The following is a 24,669-nucleotide window of genomic DNA, read 5'->3' as shown; positions in this document are numbered from 1 at the left end:
TTCAAGATGTATCTGACTTGACATGTTATTGATGAACTTGCTAATGGCTGATGTATTTAGCTGGTTTCCGGTTTTAGTTAATAAATGCTATATATAACCCTTGGATCATGGATATGCTCAGTAAATACCAATATATGATGTAGCTTATGCCAATGTACTATTGTTTACGGTTGGCTACGAGCAATAGTTTGTCTTTATTATTAGAAGAAAGCAATTTAATACATTCTAAGCAGTTTGTTTTCACAAATTGTTTAGTTTCAATAAGCGAAAATAATATGATTATATTTTCTGAATATTTTTATTTACAGATAGTTAAATTTCTACAATTGATCATCGGTGAATATACTAGAATTTAACTCACTTTATTATGGGATTTGTTTTCTTCAGGTACAACCCCACAGGCATAAACGAGAAATAAAGTGAACTTGTAATAATGGGAACATAACTAAACTTTTTGTACTTTATAAGTATGTACTGTCTGGAAATATTACATAGAATATATGCAAATTATCATGTTGCTATTATGTCTAGATTTTGTTAATATTTTGATAGCCAAATTCAGCCAAACTATAGCTTGTTTCTTAGTTTTAAAAAAAAAATGCCAATATTCACCAAACTAAGAATGTGATAATTTTGATTTATAAATGCATAAAAAATTCTCTCAGCCTCTACAAGCCTTTTTGCACACTTCATTATCTAAACAACTCAAAAACCTCTATTTTTGAGAAATATAAATGTTAGAATCGATTTTTAAAAAACGAATGTATATATAAAATCTACTTATTGCTAACCCCCTGAATTTTTTTTAAGATTAAAAAATGTTGTATTCACTGAGATATATATAACATACTCATTCCTTAATTTGTGTTAATTTACTGAGTCATATCTGTCTTGTTTAAACACCTATAACTTAAGTGCACCCAGGCTTAGCAATAGATTTTGTTTGTAATATTTATATTTTTAAACATATTTTATACCTTAATTTTTTTATAAACACCATTATTCAAATAATATAATGCATTAAAATTTTTCAAAAAACAAACATTTAAATACAAAAGAAAATAGCATGTATGTATAAAACATGCTCATTACTGAAATTTTAAAAATAGTAACTATCTCCAACGTGTATAAAATATTTTGTGTTTTTTATTCTTATCCAATATATAGACAAAAATATCACATATGCCTTAACCATAACTTCACAATAACAACATTGATTGAATGTATAAGATAAATAAGGTAGAATATATCATTCATTAGTCAAAGCAACTTCTGGATTTCGATTACTAACACACAATTAGCAAAATATAGAATACATATAACTACTATTAGCCACCTTTTCCTAAAAAAAATTAAAGGAAAAAAAAACCTAAATATTACCCCACATATTTAGCTGCTAATTTCATGTTTATTCATATTCCTTAGCTACATTCAAATTGATTAATTTCGTTATTTTTTTAAAAAACTTAAATAAAACTTTTGCACATTACAACATGCATACACAACTTTAACCAAATTAAAGAGTATAATTTTAGACATTTTCAAATATATATATTCTTACATCTAATATATCAGTTTACACCCAAATACACCATAAACTAATTCACTATAGTTTTCGGTACTACAATACTAACTTTTTTCCTCCCCATATTTTGCATCTTTAGGTATTTTTACACAAATAATCAAACTTGGTTATTGTTTTAAAAAATCAGAGTATATATTATTTTCTATATTATTTTACCAAAAAAAGAACTACAATTGCTTTACTTTAATTTATATATGTTTAATTGTAATGCATTAAAAAAAAAAAGAAACCACAAAATCAAACATATNCGAATCTTTATATGTGAGATGAGTCAACCCTATCGATATTCACAATAAAAAATAATACTCTTAGCATAAAAAGTAATATTTTTTCATGGATGACTCCAATAAGATATTCGTCTCACAAAATACGATCCGTAAAACCGTCTCACACAAATTATTTCTAAACAAAATTTATCATATAAAAACTTGGGTACACACACAAAAAAATTGAGGTATCTATACCTCATATTCAAGAATAGGAGTATCACAAGAATAAATATTATCTTTCTTTTGCCTTCAATTTCCATTTGTTTATTATTTTGACCTTCATTCACCCCTTTCGTCTGACCCCTACCCGGCTCTTGTTCTCAAGGGTTTTTCCATATCTGCAATCCCAAAAGCCCTGTACGCAATCCATATTGCGGAGAAATACAAATCCACTCGTATTCCTACATCAAATTTATCATTCGTTTTGTTTTGTTTTGTTTTCATTTCAGATTTGTTTTTCTTTTGGAAAAAATATGCTATAATGGAAGTGCTTCAACATTCAGGTATTCCATCTTTCCTAATTTGGCGTGAAATTCAAGTTTTTTACTTAAATATCTCGCAGTATTGTTTTGCGGTGACAGCGGCAGAGGGAGAGGGGGTCTGTCGGGGCAGCCTTTGTCCATCTGTCTTAGATTTTTCGGTGGTCTTTTGTATTTTTTATGCGCATGCAAATGAATATTACCCAATCCTTTTAACTTTTGGAGGTTTGGTTTCAAGGACTTCGGGCTTGGTCCAACTGGTTGATATGATCTAGTAATTGTTTATTCTTTTTCGCCTCAAGATTTGTTTTTTAATGTTTTTTTCTCAACCGAGTTCTCTGGGTAATTGGGTTGGCCGTTAAAAGGGTGAACTCGAGATAAACATGTTCTTAGAACTAGATGTATATGTTGGTATCTTTTTTTTATGCTGTTATATGTTGTACATGCATGAACATGTGTAGTTATGTGAATGCATCAGTGAATGTATATTATGAACACTAGCATGTGAATTGTCTGAAAATTAGTGTATATTTACGAAGCCCATAAATTCTTCGCCATTTTTGGTGGGATCGAGAATGCATGCAAATTAGAGAAAATTTTTGTTCTCAAGTGAGAATTCATGTAATTTGAAATTTCAAGTAAAGTTGGATGCCTTAAGATTTCAACGTTTGGCATCTTGTCTTTTTTAATTGAGTTTCAGTTGTTGCCATGAATAATGCCATCATATTTTATATGTGTGATGTGGAGTGCTAGAAAAGCTGAACTAGTTCTCATTCTATTTTTCTGTTTGATTTCTCGTAGATTTAGTCAAACTCTAATAATTTTTTCTTTAGTGTATGAATCACGATTTATGCAAAATATATTCATTCACTTCAAAAATACACAACTGTGATGGAGGAAGTTTTAGGTTTTTAGTAACAATTCCCATTAATTATTTTTTTTAGATTCACTACTGAGGTTAAAAAATGGCCAGTGGTAATAATAATTGTCATAGTACGTGTGCACTAATTTAAATGTTCAAGTTTTTATCACAAATAATTAATTTGATAGCTTCTTTCTATAACATAAAACTATAGCATCAAATATTGTTTTAATAGGGATGCTCGGTGGTCATTTGTCTTAATCCAATTCAGTTGCTTGTGGATTTCTCTTTTATTTTTGAAAGTTACATCTTGGCCTTGATAGACTGCATATTTTTGAGGATGTTTCAAACGATAACTGATTTTATGCTGGTAATTTGTTGATTGTTGAGAAAACCAGTATTTGTGCATGGTTGCTGATATGTTGTGAATGTGTAGATATGCTTTTTTTATTTTTTATACTTGTAGATATTTATACTTGTGTCTTTTGAAGGTTAAAGTTATAAATTGGAATTGATTGCACACGTTCATTTAAGACAGGGCATAACGTTTCTGGTGAAAAACACTTTTAAATAAAACGTGCTAGCAAAGTTTTGATTTTACTTTCTTGAAGACTTTGGGCTTGCTTGGTATCGTTTTAGGAGTTTTGTGTGAAAAGTTCTGGGGAAATATTTTGAGAAAGTAAATTTAATTTTGGTTCTTTTTTTGAGGAAATAAAATTGTTATTGTAAATGAAAACTAATGAATGATATTTAAACATGAATTGGAAAAATATTCGACTAAAAAGAATGAAAATGAGATAGTGGTGTTTGATTTTATTTTTATGATGTGGGACGTCTTTGGAGAAATGATTCTAAACTAGGGTTATCCTTTCTCACTTTATTTTTGCCTCCACCCCAATTCACCTGCAGAAACCTTTGTCTCAAGCAAGCCGCATCATCGCTGATGCTATACTAATATCCCAAAATTGTATCCCAAATAGTGGTAAAAAAATATTTTTCTTTATTTCATTCTTTTGCTATTCGGTCATTAAATAATTTTTTCACAGTCGGAGTGCTGTGTAGATGAGTTCAAATAGATCCAGAAAAGCAGTCAAGTGCTAGGAATTTGAATTTAGCCCTAATTTGGTCCTTACTATCAACAAGAAGGCAAAATAGGTTACATTTTTTTTATTATTTCTGATGATTGGTTCTCTGATTTGGATTGCAGATAAGCAATTTAGATCGTGCGTTGTCCCAGATTTCTGATTAGTCTGTCGTTACTAACTCCTAAATCTTCAATGTGTTTCATGTCAATAAATATTGGGCGCAATCAAATCTAAATGCAGAATCTATAAAACTAATGAAATGGGCCTTCTATAACTTTTATTATTGTTTATATCCTCATCATGTGCACCGATGTATATTTTTTAGAATTGAAAGATATTTATAATCACATGATTTTCTTTACGTGATTTTTACCATTTATAACTCAGGTGTCTTCACAGAACAAGATTATTAGCAATATTTGTAGAATTTCCATCGCAAACTTGTAATAGATTCCACATGTGGTGCGCTTAAAGTACACTTCTCATGAAATATTTAAGATTTGAGGCATGAGTCGAGGTGGCAAATACGAGGGTTAGATTGGATTTGATTTATACCAGGTTGGTATGGAAAAAATGATTGGCATGTCAGATACAGTGGAATCTACATCTACCAATATGTGCAACATTTTTTTCTCATCTTTCTCGACCCACTTATGGTATTAAGCTGCCGGGAAAAAATCAATCATGTCGTTTTATTCCTGGAATTTTCCACCGATAAGAACTAACCGGTGACATGAAAATATGGACCATATCTTTAGTCCATTGTTTTCTCTTCGGCCCTTTGTATGCAAGTTAGCCTTACCTTTGACTCCCTACACAGCTGTGTTGTTGGTCCTTGGATATGTCTGCCTTGGCCAGCGATACCGACTACCGAGCCTTTATGTCATTTGTTAGCATTCTGTGTTTGGCTACAATTTAGGTTTTTGGGCACTTGACATGGAAGGCAACTGAAAGCTGCCTATTTTTCCTACCATTATTTGTCCTATGCCTCTTCGAGTGATCCACTGGAATCCCACAAACTTGTCATCCCGACCCATCAACTACCTACACCTAACTGGAGTCTTGTCGATGAAACTATCCACCTCTATTTGATGGTACCCTTGTGACATGAACTTCTTTCTTACAGCATCAAACTCATTGGTGCTGTAAAAGATACAGCCAGTTTGGCTAGCATTTTGGGTTGTCCAATTGAATTCAGCTAGTTAGTACACTGGAAATATGGCCCATTGCTGGGAAACTTAGGAGGCGATTAATCCATTTCTGTAAATGTCAAAATAAATTGTCTGGGTGTACAAGCATTTTCAAATGCTCTTATGCATTGGTTCTATTAACTAAACGAAAATCCATGAGATGAAAAATATGACGTCACTATTCCTATAGAATGTAAATTGTATAGCCTTACAAAGTTGACATTGGTTCTCGGGTTAGTAAACTGCTCGGATTAATATTTTTAAGCTTGGATTTTCTGTAAATGATTATTTTCTATGTGGAACTATATATCGCTTTAAATTTAAGTTGTTTATCACTTCTAGCTCTTTGTGGTAAATTTTTGGCTTCTTCTGACTGTTCCATCAGAAGAAAGCTTTAATCTTCCTCCTAACCTCACTCCTGAATCCTTCCTCTTTATTTTCTTTTCCTACGTGGTTTAAATTCATTTGCACTATTGCAGGCATTTGTAGGGGTAAGTAAATTCAGCAAACAGAAGGATGGCTGATGAGATTTTCGATGAGAAGTCATTGTCGGAGAAACTGTCTAAACTAAATAGTTCTCAACAAAGCATAGAATGTATCCTTTCTTTAGGAGGCAGTAGCAATACATTTACTTTTTAGTTTGGAAGTTGTAGTGTTACATGCCATATATGACATTACTATTCTGCAGAGGATTGTATAATCATGCATGCTATTTTTCTTGTCGCTTGAGTGATGTGGAAAATCTTTCATTTCACGCATGCACATGATTCTTCTTCTTCAGGGAATATTTACCCATTTTTCTACTCCTATTTTAATCCATTTACCTCCGTTGGTTGGAATTTGACGTGTTGGAGGGGTTTAAAGGTGGGTGTGTGAGGGTTTATGTTTTTGGTGTATATATTCATATCTATCTTAGGTTTTGAACAGTATATGCCACAACCGATAGAAGGATTGAATCTTACAATCCCTTCTTATCTTGAGACGCATGTTTCTGTTGTGTTATTTAATAAGCTGTATAAAAAGTAATTGTTATATTTGGCTTATGAAATTCGAAATAGTTTTACTTTTAAAAGAAACTGGATATAATAGTGCGTGAGGAAAGCGGATGAAAGTGAAATGTTTTTCTTTTTTATGTCCAACAGTGATGTGAAGTATATATACATTATTGGGTTATATTGGTAATTTTTGTATAGTGGTCAAACCAAAAGCACCAAGTTAGTTATTATAATAGTTAGATTATTTATAAAATAGTGATATATTTACTGATTGGACAAGTTATTTGGTGCTACGAGCATGCTAACAGATTCTCATGAAGGCTACATTAATACAGTTTTACTTATGAGGAAACCAGTAGTTTTGAGAACAATCTTAGTTTCCCAAGTGACCAAGTGATAATTGCTATATCTTAGACCTTCTGATTTCTTTACATATATCTTTTGAAAGCCTCCGCAGTTTCTGTTCTTTCTTGGGATGCTTTGGTTTTTGTTATACCATGTCTTTTGTAGGTTATCATCAAAAGTTGGGTACAGTTTGAGATTGTGCACCGCAGCACCTCAGCAGTTGGAGGAAAAAAAAACAAAAAATTTTCGTTCCGAAATTCAATATTAGTTGATGGAGTTACTTGTCGAATGATTAGAGGTCATGCACCTTATGCAGTTCTTGCATCTCTGGTTTTAATTCTGGAATTTACTGTCATTGTTAATAAAGATGCATGTTAGAAATACAAGGTAGTAAACATGAAATTACATCTCTGTCAATGTTGAGTTTTTCTCCTTTGTCTGTTTTTTCGTTGTGTGGTCGATGGCTCTGGATTAGATAGAAATAGGAGGGATTTCTTGTTAGGTGGTTTTCATTTCACTTGGATTTTTGCACTGCATTGTTTTGCTTTAATTACCCAACCCAATCAAGTTGCTTAAGATCAGCATGAGACAATGGATTTGGTGTCCCTAACATAGCAGATGTTGCCAGAAAAAACACTTTTGTCTTCTTCATTTTGTATAATTTTGGTTGATATCGACAACACAGTCCCTAAGAAATGAGTGTGATATATGGTGCATCTCTTGATTTGTATTTTGTGATTGGAGATATTTTTTTATTTATGGCATGAGATATTATAGGAGTATTTCATAATGATCGGCATATTATTATCTTTGATGTTTAATTTTCTCAATATGCTCAGTTTTTCTTTACTTTCCCTGATAGGTTAAGTCATTGAGAAATTCCATTCATTCAATGAACTAAGTTTTCTGTATACTGTACATACTTTCTGATGATTTTTGGGGCATTCAGTACTTCCGTTGCAGATACATGATAGTGTAAACTAAAAAACAATTTACTCGTTTATGCTTGTGAGATATTTCAGCGATTATAATGTGAAAGTTTAATGTGTATCTGAAGATATTTTGTCGCTTATGATCATTCTAAAAATTCAGAGTACAATGCAGTTTCTTTAACATCCAATCAGCTTTGTCTCGGTGGTGCATTTCTCACCGGAAAAAGGCCAAACAAGTTGTTGAAACATGGGATAGGTTATTTCAATCTGCACAACAGGATCAACGGGTATCTTTCTTGTACTTGGCTAATGACATCCTGCAAAATAGCAGGCGTAAGGGTNACAAATATAAACACATATTTATCATCTTTAAAATATAAACAAAATTTATCATATATAATTTTTAAAATATAAACAAAATTTATCATAAATTGCGCAAAAACTTGGATAAACACCTCAAAAAATTGAGGTGTCTGTACCTATTATTCTAGAATTGTAATATATATCCAGAAGCCACTACTGACAGAAGAGTTGGCATTTCGGTTATCGGTTTCATGAACTAGCTTCGCTCTTCTCCTACCATGGCTTTTGGCTTACAAGTGACTCCAATTTAGGGCTTCAAAGGTTTGATGTCCAGGCAGATCTTTCTCCCGTCCTAGTCTTGTTGTGTATGGCAGCTACAGCCTCGCCTGTGCATTTTTCTGGCATGGTACGGATTCGTTGGTCCCTGTTTTTACTCCTTCTTTCTCTTTTGGGTGTTATTTAAAAGTTGAAACCAATGTTACGTGAATCACGGGCCTACGGAAATGGTTTAACCCCCTCGTTGGTCCAGAGATAAACTGTAAATTGCGATGAGTTTTGTCGATACTAAGAGTGGTCATAAGAAATCCATTAATGAGCAGGAAGAAGGGTTATTGTTTGCTAATGATGATTTACCAGGTGAGAGCTGCTTCAAGGAATTCAAAATAAACTCAAGCTCATCTTAATTTCTAATAATTGAACTCATAAAAAACACCAATTCGTATGATTTTGTTTGAAACGGCCTCTTACATGGACTAAGATTACAGTTTACATAATCTTTAGGCGCTTGATTGGTTTATTTTTTCTTGCGTGATGACATTTGCAACCGTACTGTTTGAATTATGGTATTGAAATAAATTACTAGCCCAACTAGCTTATACTTGTTTCATGGTGTTTATGTCCTTGCTTGCATATTTAAGAGTCATTTATGTTGCACTCGGGGCATTTTTCAGGATTATCAATTAGAGCATGACAATATGCAACTTGAACTTTCTTTCGCAGGGTTTTAGTGGGAAGTGTTTGAGATATACTGTATGTTTTGAAGCTGACAGAGCTTGCAGGAATATTTTTTGCAGAAGGCTAAGGTGTAGTGTTCTTTGCTTAAATTGTTTCTTTTTCTTTTTTTCCTTTATTTTACAAAATATTGTTTTATACTCTCTCCAATTTCATGTAGGTTTGGTAATTTTCTTCCGCCAAAGATTTTAACATTATGCTTCCAATCAAAGCACAACTTTCCAGAGAATTTGGAGGGTGTGGATGGGTATGAAAAGGCAAGTGTCTCGGATCATGCACAGTTTGGTTTTGTGTGGCAGTAGATATTGTTGTTGTTACAAGGCTGGTGTATTTTGCTGACTTTTCTTTTATATTTTGTTTAACCCAGTTTATCTCCCTTTTTTGTTTTTTAATCTTTGATCATTCTTTTGATGAATACCATTCTCATGCAGTTTAACTTGTATACAGGTAATCTGTCTTCCTAATTTTTTTTCAAGCTTGTTGATAATGTTCCTGCTACATGCTGCACCATTCACAAATGAAGTGAAGCAAATTTGCTTTACCCACTATTTACTTATTATGCAAAGAATCTATCTAGTTTCTTGGAGGTTATACCATTTGCTTTTCTGCCTCTTGTTATTTTTCACCCTAATACTTGAATGATAATCTTTCTGTTGTTTCCTTTGCCCTCATCTCTGACTTCGACAATCTTAACTTTGTTTCATTGAGAAACATCTTCTCCTTTTCATTTACTGTTAATATCCATGTGGTGCTGTTAATGTAGCCATAATAGTGTTTACGGTTTCAATTGTTGTGAGGTCTTAATGGGAAATGGTGAAGTAATGCTTTTTAGCTGTTTGTCGGTTAATGAATTCTATGTTTTGTAGCTTTTTTAAAGGCAGAGTTTTACTTATGGTATCTTGATGGAACTGATGAAGTTTTATCTTAATAGTGTGTGGAGTATCAGTTATAATGATATCTTTAATGGAACTATTGAATTTTTTTTGTCAGTCTCTGTTTACGAATTGTGTTTTGGATCTGTTTTTTCCTTTGTTTTGTTTGAAGCTGTCTCGTGTCATGAACTCTAGTCTTTCAATTTGTTGGGTCTTATTAGATTCAACGTACATCCTTGTTATATCCACTTAATTTTCGTGATCAGCAAACCCTGGTACTAATTGTACACCGAACTTACATTGTGATATCCCAGAATTATGTAAATGGAAAACAACACTGCCAATATTCCTTGTTGGTGTTCATATTCAAATTATATATTTTGTATGCTGTCTTATTTAGTCAAGGTTTAGTTTTTACTTGGCACAGCACTTTGTTCCTGGGTTCTTAAGATTTAATATTTTATGCACGTCACTTGTCTGCTTATCTTTTCTATTCTTTTCTGTAGGGGTTTTCATGCTAACAACTTTTTTCCTTGTAGGAATCAGTTTTGATGGGTTATAAAGCTCTTGATGATTTGATTGCAAATGAAAGCTTTCACAAGAAGTTTCTTGAAAATCTCAAAGGCGATAATTATTGTTTTGATCCCGCTTTGGTACACAAGCAATTCCCTTCTATAACTGTTGGTTACTTTCCAACTGTGGAGTTGTATGATGGAGCACCATGTTCTTCTGATACCACGGAATCTGAGGTACCTCAAATTCCTGAGGGATGTAATCCTAGTGGTGTTGATGCAAATTGGGTGGCTCAAGCTCCAAGTTCTTTATATGAAGAGATTTTAAATATCAATGCCCCTTATTCCCTGGAAGAAAAATTTGATGAATCTACTTTGTATTCACAGTCACCATATAGAAAGGTCGAAACAAGAAACGGTTTACAGCTGACCACAGAGGAACCTTGCAGCAGTGCTGGATCTGAGGCACCACAAGCTACTCTATCTGTCTCACAAATTCTTGATAAACATATCAGCTGCGTGCCTGGACTAAACAAACGGCAGCTCAGTCAGCTGGAAAAATGTGGATTTTACACGGTGCGTTATTCGAATATATCGAGATTGGTTTACATTGAAGCCTGATGGATCTGCTTGTTTATTTGCAGTTGAGGAAACTACTACACCATTTTCCTCGAACCTATGCTGATTTACAGAATGCTGAGGTGGAAATTGATGATGGGCAGTACTTAATTTTTGTTGGACAAGTCATTTCCTCAAGGTCAGCCTGTCAACATTTATTTATCCTTGAGATCAAAATAATCACCTTGGATTCAGCTATTTTTACTTTTGTGATTTTATGTGAGCATTCTTTCTGATAGTGGCAGAGCCAATATGATTTGACAAATGCCACCTCTTTCTGTTATGTGCGTGAGTTTGGGATCTAGTTATGGGGCTTGAAAGCGCACAATCGTTTAGATCCGTGATTTCGTGATGCTTTGCTACTTTTCTTCCTTGTTTACCTTTTTTTGACGAGTGTTTCGGGATCGTTAGAGAGATCCCCATGATCTCGTATCGAGAATTTTTTTAGAATATAAGCTTGGTTTCTTTATTACTTCTCCTCTGAATTTAAATACAAAGAAGAGTCCAGAAAATCTCAAAAAAAATAACCACCCTAACCTAAGCAATCCGGAGTGGATAGCTTTGTTTATTTAAAATTCCTAATCAACTGAACAAGATAAATAATTCAAATGCAAAGGATAAACTGATAGAGCATCTAGGGAGGATTGTGATTATCTGCCAGCTTCTTCTTGAACCTTCCAAGCTTGTGCTTTTGATACACGATGTCTCCTGAAGTTGCTGGACCCTTGCCTGGGCTGGTGTCTTGTTGGGCTGGGCTTGGCGTAACACTTTCCCCTCCACTTTGAGGACATTTAGTGTTAGTCCTAAGTTTTTGAGTTATACCAAGAATAGTACACCAATCAATCTTCTAAGACGAATCAGTTGATTCAGTGGCTACTCATGGGTTGTGAGAAAATGCTAAGAAAACTAACAAGATGAATTGAAATGGTTATTTGTAAAGAATACTTTTAGCACTTAGTTTTTGAATTAAAAAAGTATTGTAGGTGCATCGTTCACTCTAAGTTGGACCTATATGAATATAAAATGCCTGCTTTGTTATTTCATTTATCAACGTTAGGTTCGAGCTTATCTAGTAGAATTGGGTTTTCTTAGTTATTGGAGATGCAAGAATGATGATTGTGAGAGAAGTTGCTAAAATGATACAAAGAGGCATGTGAATCTTACATTAGCAGTGCATGAAATAAATAAAAATTTGTCCTGCATCCTGCAAAAGTCTTGCAAAATTGATTCGACCGGAGAGCAGCGACGTGACTGATAAATCAGAAAAAGGTTGTTTTAGATCTTACAATTTCCTGTTGCTTTTTAGCACTGCTTTGTTTTCATTAAAAAAATGGCACATTAACTTTAGTTGGTGCATAAACTTGCTCGACTCTGAGAGATGTTTGAGCATTTGTGATAAATTGAATCGTGTATCAGTTAACAAGTATTTGGTTGGTAAAATTAACAATGGAAGTTAACTGCCCTTAGAGTTTGAAAATACCACCATTCTTAATTGTTTTGTTCCTTTACTGGTATCACATTATATAAATGTGTCATTGTGAACTGCATGTTCCTCTTCGCTTTCTTTCTTTAGTTTTTTCCAGCGCTGTCATGCAGTTAATTTACAGAGTTTTTCTTCTAGAGTTTCTCATATGTAGAGATAAACATCTGACTTGCATTTTAACTCTATGGCCTTTTTCACCAGGGGAATTCGGGCCAGTTACTCATTTGCATTTTTGGAGGTGGTTGTAGCTTGCGAGGTTGCAGACGTTGAACCAAATTCTGAGAGCATGGGTGCTGAAGTTGAGAATAGCACGAAAAGAACAATTTATTTGCATTTGAAGAAATTTTTTCGTGGTACCCGCTTCACCTGCCAACCTTTCCTTAGAAGTCTTCAGGATAAACATAGGGAGGGAGACATGGTGTGCGTTAGTGGTAAGGTGGGGTGTTATGAGTAGTTATTTTTAAACAGTGTTAGATTATTCTGCCATGTTCTTTGTTCGAGTAATCCCTTCCAATGGGCAGGAGTTCCACGGTTTTATGCTAAAAGTTGAGGGCTTGAGAAAGTTTAGCTTTCATTTTTATAGCAAAGGCTTGTGGGAATTGATGACTTGTTAAGTTTTGGATGTTTGATGTAAAATAGTTTCTGATGATTGAGATATCCAAATATACTTTGAATGTGTCTTCATGTAAATCTACGAGAGTCAATTAATAAAAAATGGAGAGAGAATAAGTTGCAAACGCTCAATGTGTTTTCAGCGTTCTCTAATTTCTTGACTATTTTAATATCGTGCCCGGGGTCTTTGCTGGTCTCTTTTTACCCTGCCTCCTCTTTAATTTTTCTGTTAAACCTACTTTCAATTGTGTTTTGTTTCAGTGTGGGACAGTTTGGTAATGATTTGATTGTTTACAACTATTGTGTGCACATAATTTACTCAGAAATGTTCATTTTTGAAAGGTTCGGTCGGGGAATAGTAAAGATCACTTTGAAATGAGAGAGTACAATATTGATGTTCTTAAGGATGAAGGAGATTCATCTGTGTACACAAAAGGGAGACCTTACCCTATATATCCTTCTAAAAAGGGTCTCAACCCTGAGTATCTAAGAGATATTATATCAAGGTCTGCTTCTCGAACCGCTAAGATCGTATTTTACATTTTGGTATCAAGATAATTATTCTCAATTGAAATTTGTAATATATGCTGGAACAAAGTCACAATTTTAATATTAGGCACGACCTTTCATATCTGCAATGATAAATCGAACAATTTTATCTTCTTCGAACCATAGTTTTGCTATGATTTGATTTATCACATCTCATGCCTATGCCACGTAAGCACGTTTACAACTACTAAAAATGACTTTTGTAATGTATTGAGCTTGTTTAAATAGTATGAAGTGTTGATACCTTGATGCTCTCATCTCATTAGGCAAATGTATATCATAAAATGAAACCAATGATATTTTGCTAATGAATCATTAATAAATACCCTTTCATGCACCTTTTTCATCAGCGTCCTTTTTGTGTATAATCACATAGTTTAGTTATAGCTATGAACTCAACCAAAATTCCACAGAATAGTAAATTTAAAAGACTCCAACAGTCGACCGCCTCAAGTGTTTTAAGTTCCTTGTAGAGAACTTCTGAACATGCCAATAGGCATGATTCATATATAACCTTTGTGACCTGTTGGCAGAGATTGTGTGTAAAACTAGTGTTATTCAGTCCCACAGAATTCAGATGCCTCATCAGAATGAGCCTGATCCCAAACAGACCCTTCTGGAATGCAAACTCTCTAATGTTTTGAATGGATCATCAAACCATGTTTGGGTAGATCTAACCGTATGCTGCGTTCTACCAGATTTATAGATGCCTTTTGTGAACCATTCGAGCTGGAAATTAAGTCACTCAGATAAATATTTTTGCAATTTAATACCCTGCTCATATGACAGAAAAGGTACTAATGCTTGAGCTGAGAGATGCATCCTATTGTCACAAACCACTTTCTTAAGACAAGGTCAACCCGTATTTGATATTTATTTGACATAGTATGATAGCTAACAGAACTCAAGCTACTTTTTTTTTCATTCCATTGATTTTCACCTCTTGTCAGAAAATATGGGTTTTGTTACTTGATTAGTTTTTACATTTCCTTCATTAGAATGTCTTTATACCATGCCACACTCATATTTTGTTTTACCTTCGTCATTATGGCAAATTATTTTTACACTTCCTTCACTAAAATGTCTTTATACCATGCTACTCTCATATTTGATTTGCCTTCGTCATTATGGAGCATCTAAACTTGTTTTCATACTCAATCACGAATGTGCTCCTGGCAGAAGCAGTAATTCCCACCCCTCATTTAGTTTAAACAGCATGCATTGTATTTTGATCATATGATATCACTGATATGTTGAATTCAAACTATAATTTTGAATAAACAAGTTGAAGTTGAAATTGTGTTATTTATGTGAACTCAAAGATGAGCAGATATCATACAATCAGTGGTGTACTAAAAGTTTGTTGGGTTCTTATATCTTTAGTTGAATTCTGAATAGCATGAATGTTTTTCTGCATTTTGTGGGCATATTACTTATGCAATGCCTCCTCCTGTTAATGTAGCGCCCTTACCCGAGCCACTACTAAACAGACTAATAAGCATGCAACATTAAATCTTAATAACAACAATTAAACAGCGGAAACCAAATAACTTAATCATCTTACAACCCAAACGAAAACAGAACAAACAACAGCAGTCTTAAACATTAATACAATCATATCGAAAACATAATTCTGAACGAGAAAACGATAAACCACACATAAAACCTCCACTGGATCACCACCGAAAACCCAACTGCTCTAGCCACTGCTCTGGTCGTCCGCACCGTCCAACCTAAGACCTGCCCCGTGGAATGGGGTGCCCAAGATGAAAACAAGGACGTGAGCGACAATCGCCCAATACGAGAATGTACGAGTATACAAACTGATATGATGCATGCGAAATGCAATATGCTCGGATATCAAGGATCAAGTCAAGAATCTCATGCTCAGTCTAAAGGCGCCTGAGTGTANGAATTTGTGAATGAATTTTGGAAGATCCTGCCATCAGCTCTCAGGGGTGTTTATGATAGTGGTGATGAAAATTGCAGAAAAGCTGCCTCTCGGCTGGTATTTCATCAACGACCTTTCTTCTTCCTACTGAACCTTTTCTTTCCTTCTGAGCATGAAAAGTAATTGCATAACATCCTAAGTCCTACCGGAGCATGGATAACCAACCAGTGCCCTTTTCCATTGCACGTCTTCTTGTTCTCTGCCTATGCTTGTGTATGTGTGGCTTGTGTTGGGTTGATACTATGTAATATGCTCTTTCCATTAGTTTCATGGCAATGTTTAAACTTATCCCTCCTTTTTAATTTTTCTGAAGGAGTGGATTATTGTCTTACATTCTCTCTGTATATTCTAGAGGAGTGAGACTTGTCTTTGGATCCTCATGGATATAATTTGTTTGCTTCTTTGTTGAACTTCTTGTGCATGTTTTTGGACTCTAATTTTGTTCTTGAAATTTTCTAAGTACAGGCATGATAGATGACGAAAAACTTAAATTATATTGTTTGCTATGGGCATTCTGAGGATGGAAGAGTATCTCTTTTATCTAGTCAGATTGATCTGCATATTAGTAGAAGAATTTTTATCAAATTATCTCGCCAAGTTACATTTAATTTGAATTTGACTGCTGCCAAAAAATTTCGACAGTTATTTTTTTTCATGTCTTCTGTGTATGGGCATCTATCTATCTGGTTGATGATATAAGGATATTTTTCAGTTTATGTTTGATAATTTTTTCTGGGAGGCAACAGTTTACCGCATTATTTGCCAAACATCAGGACTGCTGTTATTTTTTTGCTGCTTTGAGATTACAATTCTGACCCAGTTATCTTTTTCTCCTGGTGTTCCAGAACAATATTTTAATCCCACTCTTTGGTGCAGCTTTATGCCATGTGCATACTGTTTTTTTCTTATAATCACTCCCACCATTACACCACTTGGTTGGTTGTCTACAAGGGCCAAATTTCTTTAGGCTATATTGATATTGCTTTTGGTCCTATTATTATTACTCTTTTATTTGTTCTCACCTTCTTAATTTCTAATATTTCGTATTCTCTTTCCTCCCCAATTTTGGGGATGCTCTTTATATCAGGTTGACATTTGGGAGGAAAGAAAAGTATTTGGATCTAGGGGTCAGAATCTAAAAAATGAACTGCTAGGAAAGAGTCCTCCACCCAACACTGGAAAGAATCCTTCTCTAATCAGCAGTGGCAAGAATTCGAATCCTATCAAAGTTGTGAAGAGAGATGCCCACTCTTTGAGAATTGTAAGTACAGACTTTGTTTTGGATTTTAATTGTAATTTGTTGTTAGGTTTATTCTTATTATATTCTCCTTTTTTGTTGATTCCAGAAATTGACTGTTGGAGGCATGCCGGAGAAAATCTTAACCTCATTTCATTTGGTACATGATGAGGTTGCCAATGAAGATGCTGCCTTAAACAAATGCCGAAGTGCTATTTCTAGTGTACAAGAAATCGAGATCGATGCTGTGAATGCTTCTTCTCAAGGTTTGATCATAGTTAGTTTTCTCTAAACTTGCTTGCTGTTGGTAATGATTATGCCTTGGTTGTGGCTTTCTATTGTGGATACTCCATGAGTGCATCAAGCGTGCTATAAACTTGCTAGGAGTGTTATAGATTACTTTCTGATTCTATGATGATGTATGAATGGTGTTAATATTATCCATGTTTATAGATGCTAGCTGCAGTTAGTTTATAAACTTTCTGATGTACTTTAATTTTGGCCTCAGGAGACGTTCACGGTTCTGTTGTTATAGATAACATAGAGAAACAGGAGAACATGCTTCACCAATGCGTTAGCCAGCTTGAAAAATGTGAAACAATCAGAGTTGCTTTGGTTTCCCAGCTTAGGGGAGCTCTGCAGGATCAAGTATGCTTTTGCTTTGGGAGAAATCCTTTCTCTGCAGTTTATGTTGTTTTAGTTGATTTATGTGTCCTAATGTTCCGTGCTAATCAACAACCTATTAATTTTATGCATGGATATGGAAAATGTTAAATTTTTTTAAGATGGTATCTGAATTTAGAGATGTCTAGTAGGATAGAATGAGTTGAACAATAAACTGGAATCTTCGAAAATAATTGTACGATGAACTAATGACTGGATATATTATTGGATTGTATGACTATTGTTGCAACTTAGAAAATTCCCAATCCTCATATAAATTCCAATCTGATCTTAGGAGACTGAGAATGCATAGTATTTCATTTTGACTCCGTACTTTCATGTCCTGACACATCATAACTTTCCAGGAGTCGAAGCTGGAGCTGATTCAGAGCGAGTTACAAGTAGGGTCAATCTCCATCACTCTCCCTCTCTACACAGTCACACATGGTCTTTTCTTTGCTCTGGTGTAGACGTTCACAACACACTGGTTTTTACCATGAATATTAATGTATGAATGTTTCTACATAAGCTGGTTTCAAAAATAATAAACCACATATAGGATGCCCATCTTTGTTGAAAAAATATGAGAATTTACTAATTATTTGTATTTTTGTCCACAACATATAACAGGGGTGTACACACATAAAAAAGAGAGTTAAAACATTCTTACAAGGAAACTGAGATGAAAGTAAAAAATCTAAGCTAAATAAATATTGCAACAATCTAATCAAACCCTCTGAGGAAAACAAATCACTGGTATAATATTTTCACATGAATGTGAATAATTCAACATTGATTCCCGCTCCTCGGGATGGCTTAAGAGTGGTGTTTGGATGGAGAAGTTTTCCAAGTCCAAGATGTCTGGATCGAGATTTCTTTTGAAAAATTGCTTAAAAATAAAAAAATCAAAAGCTAGAGTGATGGCGGGATGGGGAAGAGCGAAAGGTCTCATTGGTGTAGATAGTAATCTCGTACCCAGTAATGATATTCACAAGACAAATTTGGGATCAGCAACCACGAGACGAAGAAGGATTTACTGGGCATGATCAGAAATGTGGCTGATTATAAGAAAGTTGCTATTGAATCAGTGAATAATAAAGCGATGGAATTTGTACATTGTCCCAATCAAGAGGAGGAGAGTAGGATGAATGGATGGAAGTTCGAAATTGTTTATAATAGGAAAAGTTAAAGGAACATGGTGGTAAAGTTTCTTCATTTGAGGGAGAAGCTCCATAGAATACATCCTTCACGGAAGGATTAGAGATGTTGGATGGAGATGACGATAATTGGGAGGATCAACTAACCAAGGATGTGATGGATGATGTTTCAGATGAAGGGTGTGGCTCTAGTGAATTAGAGTCTCATATTTCAGAAACTTCGGATGGGTCGACACCACACTCTTTGGGATTCCAAGAACAAGGGGACATTTTTGCATCTTCTCCGAGCAAGGTATGCACTTTACCCAATCTTTTTTATTTTGGTCACTCTTCATTCCCTTCTGTTCCTTTGTCGGTCTCATCGGTGGGTACGGCGAGAGGGGAAGAGGTTAGAGGAGGGTTGGGGAATACACTATTGGGTGAAGAGTCAGGTCTACCAGGGATCAACCTCTCAAGGCCTCAATATGGGATGAACTTAAAAAGGGAAAGGATGGGCTTGGAGGTGCGGTCAAATGAGTTGGAGAGCGAAAATGATTGTTTTTCTAAGATGGGCGTAGAGAAAGTGGAGTTATTGAATGGAAAAAACAGCAAGGATGATGGTAAAAAGGAATAAATTTCAGCAATTATCATCACAAACGAGTGGTACAGTGAATCAATGAAAATATTTTCATGGAATATTAGGGGTGGAGGTTCAGCTACACGTAGGGGATTGATATGTGCCGTTTTAGTTAAAGAAAGGCCAGACTTAGTTGTTTTGCAAGAAATCAAAAGAGAGATGGTGGATAAAAGATTTATTGCTAGTGTGTGGAAATCACGGTTTGTGGAGTGGGTTAGTTTACCTGCAGTTGGTCCGTCAGGTGGAATTTTTGTTATGTGGGATCCAAGGGTGATTTCGGTTAAGGACAATTTGATTGGGGAATTTTCAGTTTCAGTCCATATTCAAAAGGATAATAACAATGATTGTTGGTTTACGGCGGTGTATGGTCCATGCAAACCAAGAGACAAATTTTTTTGGGATGAATTGGCAGGATTAAGATTTTTAATCCTTTTTATGTAGGGGAAGATGGTGATTGGGGGGAGATTTTAATGTTGTGAGATCATTAATCGAAAAAATGAATAGCCGATCCCATACATCGAGTATGTCTTGTTTTGATACCTTGATACATATATTGGAGTTGTTCGATTCACCTTTACTGAATGGGGAATTGACTTGGTCGAATTTGAGGGATTCACCCATTTGCCGCAAATTGGATAGGTTCTTGTTCACGGTGGGATGGACTTAAATTTATCGATTTTATAGACAAACGCTTCTGCCAAGAATCACCTCGAATCATTTTTCAATTGTTTTGGATTTGGAAAAAAATTAATTGGGGACTAGGCCTTTTAGAATTGAGAATGTGTGGCTGAGGCACAAAAGCTTTAAAACATTAGTCTTATCGTGGTGGAACAATGCAGAATTTCAAGGATGTGAGGGATATAAATTTATGAGGAAACTCAAGGCTTTGAAATGAGACATTCGAAGATGGAATGAAGAGGTTTTCGGGATGGTGGAAATGAAATTAACAGAGTTGAGAGAAAAAATCAGAAGGCGGGATGAATTAGAGAGTGAGGGATGGGTTTGGGTTAAAAATCAATTGGGAAAAAGAGTGTTTTGTTGGGTATCCATTGTGAAGAAAAAGAAGTTGAACTGTTAGCTCAGCAAATTGGATGTGGTAAGGAGAAGTGACCGATTAAGTATTTGAGAGTGTCTTTAGGAGGAAATCCATTACAAGTCTCGTTCTGGGAACCCATTTTGTCTAAGATGTCGAAATAGTTGGCAAGTTGGAAGATAGCAGTTTTTTCAAGAGGGGAAGGTTAACGTTGTGAAATTTTTGAAAAAGAGTTGTCTTAAATTTTTGTTTTAACAACTACCCTATATACATGATTAAGATCAATAAAAGTTATGGACTAACTAGATCCTGATTGGTTTGAAACTCTAGTAGGGACTAGGGCCTCGTATATCACCATGAATGCACCGTATATTTCACTTGGAAAGATCGAAGAAACATTACTCACATGACTTTGGATGAATTGCTTTAGAAATTGAAAATTGGGTGACCTGAATGATTGTGCTGTGACCTGAATGATTGTGCTGGAGAATGATATCCCATCAAATGGTGTACAAATTAGCAGGTGACAAAAAGTTTGGGGGAGATCCAATGGTATACTGTCATGGACCATTTTGTTCCTCATCTTCCCCCAACTCTAGAGTTCTTTTACTGGCTGGTAGGATTCCAAGTTGTCATGTGTTGCATTGAAGCCTTTATAATTAATTTTGTGGGAACCTAAAGATATAGAATGGTTGTACCAGAATGATGATATCTATGATGCCTACATCATCAGTTTGTACCCGAAGATATCACAAATGATGCTTTTGCTTTAAACACGGTATGTACTACAAGATTCCAAAAAATTGATTTGCCCTCTATGATGCCTACATCATCAGTTTGTACCGGAAGATATCACAAATGATGCTTTTGCTTTAAACACGGTATATACTACAAGATTCCAACAAATTGATTTACACGATTTGCTCTGCGTTTTCATCCATGTTTTCATCCATAATTAATTTGCATGCCACTCCTTTGTCATCAAGCCATCAAGCTTTTTGCAGGTTGTGCATTTCTTTTTCAACATATTGTATTCTAGGTTTTGATGACCGAAGCACCGCCCTCTTGTTTAATCTGTTATGACATTATGGGAGTGTTTGCAATCACAAAAAAAAATGATTCTTAGCTATCGGCTTAAAATAAATCTGTTTTACGTGTTTCTTAAACCCAGATTTTTGTTAATTTTTACTTAATTTAATTGAATTCTAAAACTGGTAAGATGATAATTCTGCTTTTACGAAAGTGATTCTGGTAAAATGTAAGATGTTAATATTAAAATCACTTATTTGTCAAACACTACTCACTTTTGATTTTCAGCTTTTCACTTTTGTTTTTAGACAGTACTCTGACTGTTCTGATTTTTCTCTAGTTCTGATTTTTCTACACTTCATAATCTATAAATTAATCACAAAATAATAATCTGTTGCAACCATTTCCTTAGTTTCATGAAAGCAATTTTATTCAGGTTTTGGAAGCTGATCACTGCTTCTCCCAACTCTAGACTTCAAGCATTCATTTACGTACGAGATTGTGAACTATCTAGTTTCTGTACTTTGCTTTTATGTATTGGTGCATGATGTCATGATGTGTTACAATGGATGAACTCTTTATTAAACATGCAGGCTGCTCGGGTTCAGATTGAGAAAGTAGCCAATATAAAACTGCAGCTTGCATCAGCCTCCTCGGCACCATCTGTGAACCAACCAATATTTTCTCCCAGCCTGTCAATAAACATTCTCCCCACCCCTCCACCTTCCAATCCTTTTACTTCTTTTGTGAACTCCATCGACAAAGAGGAGTCGCAGAAGTTGACGGCAGCTGCCGTTGCTGCAAAACTTACCGCTTCCTCATCTTCTGCCCTGATGTTTACATCTGTTCTGTCCTCTTTCGTAGCAGAAGAGGCAGCATCAAAAAGCAGTGGGTTGAAAAGGCCCAAGTTGGATACACCCATTTCTTTTTCAGGTTTCATCAACCCAGAGGGAAATAATTCAGCCTATTTTCCTTCTACGCAGCAAGCATCAACTAATATGCCATCTGTTCAGTCGTTAGGCACTCAGTCTGCGTCCGAGTTGAACCCATTACAAGCTCCATTCCTTCCACCACCTCCAGCTCCACCACCACTTGCAACTCCTGCTAATGTATCCGGGAATCCATTAATCCAATCTACAATGATGGGGCTGCCATTTAACTACGGTGGTAGCAACATACTTTCACAATTGTCTTCGAACACTGCCGCTGTGTACATCAGGCCAGGGCCGCCAGGCCCTCCACCACAGCAAGCACATCCACAGCTGCAGAATCAACAAGCACAGTCACAGCAGCAGCAGCCATCAAATGGTGGATACTTCAGGCCACCAGCTGTCGGGTTCTATGCTCATAGCCATCAGCCAACTACCCCACCCGTACACAAGCAGTGAGTAGGTATTGATAAGGTAAGGACCCCCCCTTGTCATTTTTGTACATTTATAGAAGTCATTAATGGCATAGGAAGTATAATGTTTCTTTCGATATCGCGTAGTTCACAATGTTTTGTCAAGACCGGGATGTTCTTGACCAGGAAATGTGGTACTTTTGGCAAATGTAAACTACATTAGCAGGACGTGCAAGTGGTGGCGGAGTCAAAGGAACTCTTCTCCCTCCACATATTATTATTGTTTTATGGACTTAGTTTTTTTTTTTTGAAATTAATTTTGGTATTTTTAGATATTTGGACAAAATACTCCTTCACTTTTTAAATAAAATGTGATGGTAAAAACTTTAATTTTGGTATTTTTATCATGATCAACAGAGAACTTTGTTAAATTTGAAGAGGACAAAACTAGAATTTTTATTATGCATCAACTACAACAAAGTTTAAAGTTTAATTCCAAATATCTTTTGTGCGCTGATCAAGAGTGATCCAAATCTTACTATCTTCTTCATCTGAAGATTTCATGTACCATTTTTTGAGACGAGCTGAAGTTCAAGACACCTGCCAATAAATCATCATGGACTTTAATAAACAAGTTAATTACCATTATTTTAATTAAAAAGTAATAATAAAATTAAAATTACCATTTCATCCCGATCAGTTTTCCATGTCATGAAGCCAAGTTGCCAACGTTTGAGTTACAGCTTCATTCGTCGTTCCAACCCATACGCCCTTGATATCAACAAATAATTTCACAATTCAACAACACTTGAAGTCATGATATATAATATCAAAATCGTATTTTAAGCCATGTAATTTACATGGTTTTATTTTTTTTCATGTTATCGATTAATTTACATTTTTAGTCTATTAATTTGCAATTGAGAGCTTCAATTTGTCACAAATATTCGACCATAAACCTACGTTCTTGATGTTAGTTATAACTTCTTTAACCGAGGAACTTATAAGAACTTTTTAGCATTGAGAGCTCCATGCTTACAAGGATTGGTGTTGAGAATAGATATAGGTATTCGCCTCCAATCAAGCGTGCTCACGGATTTTTTGAATTGACTTGAATCATATTTGAAATTATTGTATTTGAGTTCAGAATTATTTTCGAGTTAAACTCGATGTTAAATTATTTTGTTAAATAGTTCGCGAGCTTTAATATTTTATATATATTTAATACATTTATTTCGAGTATTTCGAACAATAGTTCGAATAATTCGCAAACATATTTGAATCTATTAAGCAAAGCTCAGGCTAGAGCTTTAATTCTAACCAAATCCGAGTAATTTTTTTAGAACTTTTCGAGTTTTTTGAACTCGAGCTCAAATATACTTATTCAAGTCTTAATTTTTTCTTAATATTCAACTCGATTAACTTCATTTACACCCAAATTGAGATACTGTTTTATCGTATAAATGTATTATCTTATAGATGTAATATTCATTTTTTTAAAATATTTTTTGATAAATATAATTATTATTTTTATATAATCTAAATAAACCCGGATCATACGTTATACTAATCTTTTATTATAAACTTAAACTAGTAAAAAATTTGTTTTCAAAATATCTTTTATCAACCTAATTTAAAAATATTTAAATAATGATACGAAATTAATAAATAAATTATATGTTTTTCAACAATTAGATGTAATATATGTAGTTTTTTTTTATAAAACTATATTACATGGAAAAAATTTAATTGAATTAGATAGAAATTAAATTAATTTATTTGAAAATGTAAAATACAATATAAATTAATATGCTTATAGAATGTATTTTATCACTACCAAATTATATATATTAATCCAAAATTTTGTTGTTTATTTCGTTAATTTAAAGAAAAAAGCATTTATGCATAAAACTTAGGATTTCGGACATGGAACACATGC

The 24,669-nt window shown here is 34.5% G+C and overlaps 2 protein-coding genes across 6 annotated transcripts; both read left to right on the top strand.

Annotated features, from left to right (window-relative positions):
* Positions 1-2,114: 2,114 nt before the first annotated feature.
* On the top strand, positions 2,115-23,024 carry LOC140963535 (uncharacterized). 2 transcript variants are annotated; one of them, XM_073422896.1, is made up of 9 exons: positions 2,115-2,357; positions 5,950-6,065; positions 7,935-8,081; positions 15,610-15,710; positions 16,741-16,914; positions 17,000-17,156; positions 17,399-17,538; positions 17,919-17,954; positions 21,982-23,024. In XM_073422896.1, exons 2-9 carry the CDS (start codon positions 5,987-5,989, stop codon positions 22,774-22,776), a joined length of 1,629 nt encoding a protein of 542 aa, XP_073278997.1. In that variant the 5' UTR covers positions 2,115-2,357; positions 5,950-5,986; the 3' UTR covers positions 22,777-23,024. The 2 variants fall into 2 exon arrangements, with proteins under 2 accessions (XP_073278997.1, XP_073278998.1); XM_073422897.1 differs by lacking the exon at positions 2,115-2,357 and adding an exon at positions 4,327-4,350.
* LOC140963536 (ATP-dependent DNA helicase homolog RECG1, chloroplastic/mitochondrial) lies at positions 8,244-13,726 on the top strand. Of its 4 annotated transcripts, none has more exons than XM_073422898.1 (7): positions 8,244-8,451; positions 9,045-9,127; positions 9,217-9,313; positions 10,468-11,016; positions 11,085-11,197; positions 12,743-12,977; positions 13,496-13,726. In XM_073422898.1, the coding sequence occupies exons 1-7, from the start codon at positions 8,413-8,415 to the stop codon at positions 13,709-13,711; spliced, it is 1,332 nt and encodes a 443-aa protein (XP_073278999.1). In that variant the 5' UTR covers positions 8,244-8,412; the 3' UTR covers positions 13,712-13,726. The 4 variants fall into 4 exon arrangements, with proteins under 4 accessions (XP_073278999.1, XP_073279003.1, XP_073279001.1 ...); XM_073422902.1 differs by having other exon boundaries at positions 12,743-12,894; positions 13,496-13,653; XM_073422900.1 differs by having other exon boundaries at positions 12,743-12,972; positions 13,496-13,653.
* Positions 23,025-24,669: the final 1,645 nt, after the last annotated feature.

This window comes from Primulina huaijiensis, chromosome 17 (genome assembly GCF_012295235.1).
Source record: "Primulina huaijiensis isolate GDHJ02 chromosome 17, ASM1229523v2, whole genome shotgun sequence".
NCBI lineage: Eukaryota > Viridiplantae > Streptophyta > Magnoliopsida > Lamiales > Gesneriaceae > Primulina > Primulina huaijiensis.
Note: the sequence above shows the minus strand (reverse complement) of the source record. Positions and strands in the feature narration are given on the sequence as shown.